Source organism: Emydura macquarii, unplaced genomic scaffold (assembly GCF_026122565.2).
Source record: "Emydura macquarii macquarii isolate MOO-44397 ecotype Brisbane River unplaced genomic scaffold, CSIRO-AGI_Emac_v2 contig_719, whole genome shotgun sequence".
Lineage (NCBI taxonomy): Eukaryota > Metazoa > Chordata > Testudines > Chelidae > Emydura > Emydura macquarii.
This window is the reverse complement of record NW_027130856.1, coordinates 990,169-999,007: the sequence shown is the minus strand read 5'-3', so window position 1 is coordinate 999,007 and position 8,839 is coordinate 990,169. Positions and strand designations below refer to the sequence as shown.

Below are 8,839 nucleotides of genomic sequence, written 5' to 3'. Positions count from 1 at the left end.
CATTACACTTCAGCCAGATTTTTCAGGCAGTTCTTCAGTTCATGCTGCCTGTTACTTACAGAGATACATTTATGAGAACACTATTCCGGGTTTTGTTTTCCCAAGATTATAGTGCCTGCTTTTCCAGAAAGTCCACTTTAATTACAGTGGTGAAGCCTAGCGAACAACAGAAGAAAAATAAGTATGCTATGGCCTCTTGATTGCTCCAGGGTCTTTAGCAACTATTTAATATCACTTAATGGATTAAATGAAGCCAACTAATGTTTTTGAAGGAGGAAGGATAACCAAATGCACAAATGTAGAATGGGAAAAAAGCTGTCTAAGCAGAAATACTAGAGAAGGAGCTAGGGCTCATAGTGAATGCATTGTTGTTTCTTCAGCTTAACACACAAAAGATGAGGCAGATGTTATATTGGGATGTTTTAATAGGAATATCATATTTAGAAAGATCAAAGTGTTTTTCCTACTCCACTCTGCTTGGTTTAAGGATGAATTGAAGTACTATATGCCATGTAAGGTACCATTAAAAATAATTAAATGGACAGAGTTCTGAGAGATTACAGAAATTAAGAACTGTAAGGAAAGGTTGAGAGGATTGGCCCTACTCAGACAAGACACAGAAAAGATTTAGTGGCCACCTATGTATAGGTTGATGAATACAAATATATCCATGTAGATTTAAGGGGGGGAGGGGAGGAGGAGGAAGAGAAGAGAAATAGGGTCAGTTAGTCAAGAAAGACAGAACAAAATAATAATCAGCCTTAGCTGCAACAGAGAAAATTGAGGTTATGAGGAAAAAACAAAAACATTATTTGAACAGTTAAGCAATGAACTAAACCAGCGAAGGAGGATGTGGGGTCACCACTACCTGATATTCAAACACAGAGCTGACATCCTCTTTCAGGGATAACGGTCACTTCTGCCATTGTGCAGGATGATGGACTTTAAGGAGAACCCATTTCAAGACTTAGTGCAGTTATATTTTGAACACTAATGCTGCCTCACAATAGCATTCTAAAAAAAAAGAAAAACAATTGTCTTCTACAAAAGAGAGTCACAAGGAAGTTTCAGACAAAATATATATATTTTAAAAATGTTTTACAATAAGTCAGGAAACATAGGAGCTTGCATACAAAGTTTATTATTATAGCTCAATTCTCAGCTCCCTACAGCTCAGATAACCCTGGTGACAGTGTGTACAACTTCTAATTTTTGCTTTCATAACTTTAAAGCAAACAATACATTGAGTGTATTTTACTCTGTGCAAATAAGACAACTTTTGGAATCCTTCAGAGGAACTATCCAAGATTCTGTTTGCAGAGGTCCTTTGTTTCTCAAAGATGATTAATTAGTGTTTTTGTTTTTTTAAGATAAAGTGCTCCTGTCCAGCAGAACCCAAAGGCCTTTGAGAGTTATCCTAGTAAGTTTAATTCAGATAAAAAAAGTTGGTCATACAAATTCCAGCTTTCCATGCCCGCTGTACATTCCCCAGTGGACTAATGAAAGAATTTTATCATTGGTGAGGTCAGTCTGTCTCATTTTATCACAGGTCATGCAGCAGTTCTCGTGACCAGTTACTGGCACCATGCATTCCAAGTCTAACTTTGCCACCTGCCCTTTTTTCGAATGATGTCCATGAAAACTGTAGTGCAAACGGGAGAGCATTTGCTGTCGTTGATCTTGCAGTCTTTTGTTTTCACTCCTGAGCATCCGCAAAGCTAGCATGATAAGAAGCACTAAGATCAGCCCACCAGCTATCGGAACAGCAATTACAGCTGCTCGGAACCATAATTCTTTTGAAGAGGTCAACTCCTGAACCTTAGTGATGAGATTTCTGCTGTTGTCATGCTGATATCTGCTCCCCTGTCCTGAAAAAAAGAGTTAAAACAAAGATGTCAAGTTTATTTCAGTCTCTGCTGAACAATTGTTTCAAATTCCTTAAACCACACACATTGAAAGGTGCAGCTAATCATTTAACTTCATAATGGAAAGTTTTTACAAACAGTATCTCTACAAATTGATCTGAACCTTTTCTAAACAAGTTAAGATTAGAATATATTTATTACACTGGCATTTGATCCAATATGAATGAGTACCACTGTACCATTGCCTCAGAAATATTGAAAAGCAGGCATGACAGACATCTAATGCTAATGCAGACATAAGAGCTACTCAGCCGAGATACATCTCTGCATCCATCTCGCCACATGCTTCTCCCTCTGGTATCTCTAATTACATTAACAACAAATCAATAGCAGACATACAAGGTCTTGGCTGTCACAAGCCTACAGATCAGAGAAGGGATTTAGTTGAAACTGCTTTCCCTACCTGAGGTCTCACCCTTGGGAGGAGAGAGAACATCATGCAGTCCCCTATAATTGCACATATCTTCATGACAGCATTCCAATGTGGGCATGGTGGTGCCAGAGTGGTTTTGTGCCTGTTTAGCTTGGCAGATGTCTGCTGCGCTTGCAATAGAGTCCAAGCAGCCATGAGTAAGTGGGGAATTCGTGTTCTGAGGGTCAAGCAGTCTGGAGAAGCAGGCATTAAGCTCAGATTTGCACATATAGCCAGTTGCAACACAGTGTGCAGCATCACAGTAGCATCTAATTTCACCTAAAAAAAGTCAAGTATTTTATTCCTAGTTAGTACATAAATTCACTTGCTACCTCACAGATTAACTGTGGGTGATTACAAAATGAACAAACTCAATAGTGCTAACTTTTGGTCACTGTAGATTGTAAATCCTTCACAGCAGCCTTGTCTGTTTTGTCTTTGTATAGTGCCTATCACCCTGGGGCCCTACTCCCCATGGGGTTTTTTGGGCACTATCACCATACCAATATTTGCTACTACTACTAACTATGAGATACTGGATTAAAGCAGAAATAATTGAAGTGTCACACTTTAAACTCCTTACGAAGACTAAGGGGTTTGGGGTCATACTGCTAGATAAGACATACGTAACCACATCTGCATACCAGCTAGGTATTTTTTCTACTTACTAAATGTCAGCATTCAACATGTAATAAAATCCGTCCTTGTTTAAGAGGCACAATCCCCTTGTCCCGCCCTGTCTCCCACACACCCCCCAAAAAACCCTACTGTTTGAAACAGTGTTGCCACAGTGTTTTCAAATGAAGATCACTATTGTTGAAACTATTGTTTTTATTAAGGTAAGTTTGCATTACTCCTTTTACTTGAACAGAAGTACACAGCAACATTTCTAGAGGTTTTTTTTTTTTATTTTTTTCATATCTATTTAATCAGAACTCCAGAACAGTTTACTATCTCTTGGGGCTATGCCATGGTTTAAGAGTTTTAGCTAACACCCTATAAAGCTATCAGCTAGAGCCATTACAATCTAGCAATTCCAAGTCAGGAAGTCTTTTACAATGTGAAACTGGGCAGCTATTTCTGACCTCTTCAGAAAAGGAACTTTTTCTGTAAAGAGCTTTTCGTGCAACAGGGCTTTTTAAGTTAGTTTTATAAAACCAGGAACTGTGCAGTTTACAATTAGTGGTTTGTTTGCCAAAGTCAATTTCTTTCAACCCAAATGGAAAATCATAAGAAGGGGTGCTACTGCAAGGCTGAAATCTCCTCCCCCAAAACCCCTTGGATTTTGCACTCAATCCAACATGTGGTCAAAAAAGGGGAAACATTTAGACTGAAAAAATCTTCTACCGGTTGTATAAAAAAAGCTCTCTCAGGAAACCTCAAAAATTTCTGAAGGAAGCGATAAAAAAAAGTTCCCTTCATAAAACGCTTCATTTTGTGCTCTCCAAACCACTCTTATGATTATACACGTCTTGTGCTGTTGGAAAAATGTATTCTTTGTATTCTTTCTAGGCACGTTATAACTCAAATCTATTTCAATGTGCCATCAGCTCAGAGAATTAGAGGAAGGCAGATTCTGGAACCATCATTACAAGTGTGGATTTACTGAAATGACTTCCAATTCTGTTAGCTGGTGTACTTCCTACCACAGAGGCAATGAGCCTTTAAAAGTCAGTTGAATTGTCAGACCTCTTGCATTAGAAACATTGAAAATAAACCCTAGTAACTGCCTTTTAACTACCCTTCCTTTGTCCCCACTTCTTAAGCTTAAAGAAACTCCACCAGTTGGACTGGGAAAGGACCCTCAATCAAATTAGCTTCCAGGCTTCAGCCCACCTTCGGCTCAGCTCTCCCCATCATGCTGCTGGCAGGCTCTGGGCCCTGAAGTCACTACTGCTCTTTGATAACTACTTAGAGAAGCCAAATGACAGAGCCTCTCTCTCCAGTCTACATTAGCTCCCTTGAGCCTCTAGGCCAAGGAGCCCAACTTTCTTTGGCTTCATAAAAGTTACCCTTCCAATATATTGGTGAACTGGTTTTCTCTGCTTTCTTATGTACAATCTCTTAGCTTGCTACCTTTTTCCCCCTGCAAAAAGTGTCCACGGCAGCTCGAATTCAGTTAGAGCAAGTTAATAATAAAAAAATGCAAACAGAAAGAACAAAGTTGACTGTCCTTTCACTACTCTAAGCTCAGCATGGGGAGGAAAATGAAACAATAAGCACGCTTCTATTTTAACTGTTTATATGACCCTGTTTAAAATTCTACATTTAATTGACCTAAGACAGTCTTATAAACAGAATCTGACAGGCTAGTCATCAGGTTATTACAACTCCATTTTAATTAAAGCCACATTTTTTGGAAGAACAGAATCAACTTTGTATTACTGTATTAAACTGTATTTCTGTCAATTCATAAAGTTTCTTCCTGTGCTATGCAAAAGGCCAGGAAGGGTATTTGGTATTTTGAATTGAACAATGCCCTTCTGTTCCCTCCTCTTTCTTGTTACTGTATATAGCTATTAAAGAAAAATGTCTGCTTTTAGTCAAGATGGCTACAGGAGAGACTCCAGGCTTCTCTTAAAGCTTTTGAAGTCAACAGCAGCCAGAAGTCTATGATCCCCTAATTATATCATTATCAGGCACATAGTTTCAGTATCTGTGACTTCACATCACTCAGTCACTCCCTGTTCTGCCTGCCTTTGATGGGGCCAGAAGGCTTCCCTCTGCATGCTGCAAGGGCTGTTATTTAGGATTAATTACACCCTTACTTCCAAAATAAATAAATACTGTAGCACATCATCACTGTGCTAGTTTATCCTTTAACCTCCTCCATGGATCTTGGCAATTATAGGGAGCCAAAAAGGTGACCTTTCCCCTTTAAAAAAGGCCAGCTAAGCAGTCGCTGAACTGTATGGAGATATTTAGATTAAATTAACACTGTTTAAACTTCAAATCTATTTACAGGAATGTAGCATGTGCAACAGGAAGTTATACAAATCTTTAATCCACTACAAGTTTTAAAAGTATTAGAGACGGGGAGGGGCGAGGCTGGAATTAGTTCACTCTGATTTACCTTCCTTGGTTTTTTTGTTTTGTTTTGTTTTTGGGGGGGAGGGGGAGGTTGTTTTGTTTTTTAAAAAACACACACAGACAGAAGTGCCCGTGTTTTTAAAAAACAAACAAACAAACAAGGGGAGGTGAGACTATCTGCCCTATCCAGGCATTTGGGGCACCTCTGTTCCACGCAGTAAACCTGGCCAGGGTTCTAACAGGGGCAGTGTGTCTGCCTAAGATGGCCCGGCTCCATGGCTGGAAACGTTCAGAAGTTCATTAAAGACAGACTAACAAAAACATTTTGACAACCGCTTGCCCTTAAGGTCTGACTTATTACATCAATGAACTAGGGCAAGGATCTAGCTGCGAGGTGGGGACCGGGAAGGGGGGCAGAAGCAAGCAGAGGGAGAGAAAAAACCAACCACTGCTACTTCCAAGAAGAGGCGAGCTCGCCCTAGCCTGCGAGGCTCAACAGAGGAGGAAACATTACACGCTAACAAAGGCTTGGCAATGGGCTTCAAAGCCAGCTCGGAGAGTCGGAGCCCTCCGCATGGAGCTCCCAGCGGAGCCTGGGAGAGGAAACCACGTTCGGCGGCGCCGCTCCGAGGAGGCAGCCGGGGCTGGGGGAGCGGAGCAGAGCTTCTCGGGGGCGGGGGGGCTGCGAAGGACCCAGTGCTACTGAAGTTTCTTCCCGCGGGCACCGCAGGTTCAGAGCCGCCTCCCGCAGCACCACGCGCTGAGCGAACCTAGCCCGTGGCAGCGCCGCACCCCGACACCTAGCCCGTGGCAGGCCTCCGCCTGCCACCCCGCGCACCTAGCCCCGCACCCCGCCAACTTAGCCCCTGGTAGTCGTTACCCCCACCCCGCCCCCCAGCCACCTAGAGCTCCGGACAGCCCCGCACCCCGAGCACCTAGCCCATGGCACGCCTCCCCCGGCACCCCCGTCTAGTCTGACTTGCCCAGCACCCCCGTCCTAGGGGCACCCCGCTACTCCCCACCGCACCCATTGCCCCGCCCGCCCGCCAGTGCCTGCGCGCACAGCTCTAGCCCCCCTGCCCCCACGCAGCCCCCTCACCTCTGGTCAGCAGGATGGCCATGGCGCACAGCTCCAGTTGCAGCCAGATGAAGCTGTAGCTGGAATGGCGATCCATTTAACCGCCCCGCCCGGCCGCCCCCCAGCCGGCCGCCCGGGGCTCCCTCCAGGGCTCGCTTCAGCGCCGCACCCGAGCGCCCGGCCGGAGCAGGCAGCGCCCGGACTCCAGCTGCCCGCACAGCCCACCCGGCCAGCCTCGGCAGCGCCGGCCCGGCCCCGCACAGCTGATCACACGCGGCGGGGGCCGCTCGCCAGCCACAGCTGCGGCAACATCTGGGAGCGGGGAGAGTCCACAGCTGGCTAGCAGCGCTTCCCCCGACCCGGCTCTACGCGCCGCGGGCGCCGCTCTGCCCGGCCCGGCCCGGCCCGGCCGAGGCTTCCCCGCCTCCTACCCCCGGCACCGCGGGGCCAACAGCAGCAGCGCGCCGCTCCGAGCACCACTGACTCCGCGCCGCTCCGACACTGGGGCAGGGGAGCCTCAGCCCGGCGCTGTAAATAGAGCAGCCCTCGCCTAGCCTGCCCCGGCGCCCGCCCCGCCTCCCCCCTCCATCGCCGCTCTCATAGGTTACGCTCCTCTGCCACTCACAGCAGCCGGGCCCCGCCGCGCCTGGGACTGGCTGGTGGCGGAGAGGCTGCGATCGTCCTCCCCCCCCCCTCCCGTTTGCAAAGGGGGATTGGTGCGCGTGGGGGATCTGCAATGAATGCCGAGGGGAATGAGGGGCGGGGCGGAGGAGGAGTGCACCACTGCCCTGCCTGCCTGTGTCTGTCTGTCCTAGCAGGGCAGACCGTCGCCGCGGAACGCCACTCACTCACCTCACCCCCAGCCTGGCCCAGATTCCTTGGACGCTCTTCCCCCCACACGTTTTCCAACCCACTCCAATACTTTGACGTCCCCGCCCCCCCCTGGCTACTCACTACCCTGATCAGAAAACTATCCAGAACCCAGCTGCCTGGGGAGGACAGGAAACCTTCCCGAGCCTACATCAAGCACTGTCTCACCTGAGGAGGAAGGGTCTGGGCAGTACAGCGCCGTTCACGGGGAAAGATCATTAAAGGCAACGCCAACAAAGTAAGCCGCTGGCTGCGGCGAGTAAGACGCGATCGGAAGAGACTTTGCTGTGCTAAGAGACACGGCAAACAAGCCGGCCGGGGTGAGACAGGGGCGTATCGTTTTCATCTTTTATGTATTTATTTTTTCGTGATCAATACAGCCCAGCCAGCCAGACGGTTGGCGAGGAGGAGCGCCGGGCTGCTTGTTGGGCTAGATGTAGTGGGAGTAGCCGGCCAGAGACACTTAGCGAAAATTAGCAAATCCAAAAGCACCAGGCGCCAGTGAGACGACACAGACAGAGACTGACACTCAATTATCCTCCAAACAATCCCAGGCAAACACGCTGATCAATATCAGCCTCAAAGTGATCTCCTTACTGAGATGCTAATTCATTTATTAGTACATTGTCTGAACTCAGCAAAGCAGCCCCAACCAAAGCAGGTTCGCTATTCCCCTCCCCGCCCCTTGAAAACTTTGAAACGTTATAGAATCAAACTCTAGACAGTAGATACCGCTCCTGAAAAACTACAACTGTATGTATTGATTTACAAATGTAATGCTGTAGCATCTATTTTATGCACTTATAATACTTCCATCACAGTGATGTAGGCGCCACATTTAATGTTTAGGTGCCATAAGCCAAAGTCGTGCTATGGACTCTCTTAACAGAACAGGGTAAACTCGGGAGACATCACCCCGCTCATTTGCATGCTTGGCTAAGGGGTTTGCAGGAGCTCAGAGAGAGGGGATAATCCAGGAGTACAGACAAAGCTCTGAAACGAAAAAACTGAAAGAATTGAAAAAGTTGGTTAATAGACATTGCCCTGCATTGCATCCCGCTGTTTCCAAAGAGAGAGACCTCGAAGGACTGTATGTTAAGTCATAGGAACTAGGGGTGTTGTCGCTCCCCCTGGCTTGAAGTGGTTTCCATCATATACAGGGTTTACAGTTTGGATCAGGGGCTCTCAGCAGCCCCCCATCCTCCCCCCTACAAATTGTTCCAGCACCCCTGCAGAAGTTAATGCAGATGTTTACAATTATTACAGTATATTTACCATCTCTAGCATTAGTTGCATCTCTCTAGGATGTTCGTTTTAGAACTCAAACATTGGTTCATTTTAAATTCCACCGTTTCCAACCAGATGGACTAAAGAAGAAGCAGGGGAGTTTTCAGGCAAAATCAAGGACAGGTAAGGGGAGGAGGGATGCTTAACACATTGAATGTAGTAGGATAGGGGGTAGTCAGGGCAGGCAGTGTGGTACAGTGGAGTTCAGGGCTAGGACTCAAGAAACTTGTGTTCCAT

The 8,839-nt window shown here is 46.4% G+C and overlaps 1 protein-coding gene across 1 annotated transcript; it reads right to left on the bottom strand.

The window, feature by feature from the left end:
• Positions 1–1,065: 1,065 nt before the first annotated feature.
• Positions 1,066–6,949, bottom strand: BAMBI (BMP and activin membrane bound inhibitor). Its single transcript, XM_067542563.1, has 3 exons — positions 6,467–6,949; positions 2,329–2,616; positions 1,066–1,868 (listed from the first exon to the last, which is right to left on the bottom strand). Exons 1-3 carry the CDS (start codon positions 6,540–6,542, stop codon positions 1,450–1,452), a joined length of 783 nt encoding a protein of 260 aa, XP_067398664.1. The 5' UTR covers positions 6,543–6,949; the 3' UTR covers positions 1,066–1,449.
• Between the last annotated feature and the right edge of the window lie 1,890 nt (positions 6,950–8,839).

Bases quoted from the DNA above. Each gene is read 5' to 3' on its own strand.
- BAMBI (XM_067542563.1), bottom strand. From the start codon at position 6,542: ATGGATCGCCATTCCAGCTACAGCTTCATCTGGCTGCAACTGGAGCTG. The intron at 2,617-6,466 runs GTGAGGGGGCTG...GACTTTTTTTAG, and splicing joins GGCCATCCTGCTGACCAGAG to GTGAAATTAGATGCTACTGT. The intron at 1,869-2,328 runs GTAGGGAAAGCA...TCTTTTTTTCAG, and splicing joins TCCCAAGGGTGAGACCTCAG to GACAGGGGAGCAGATATCAG.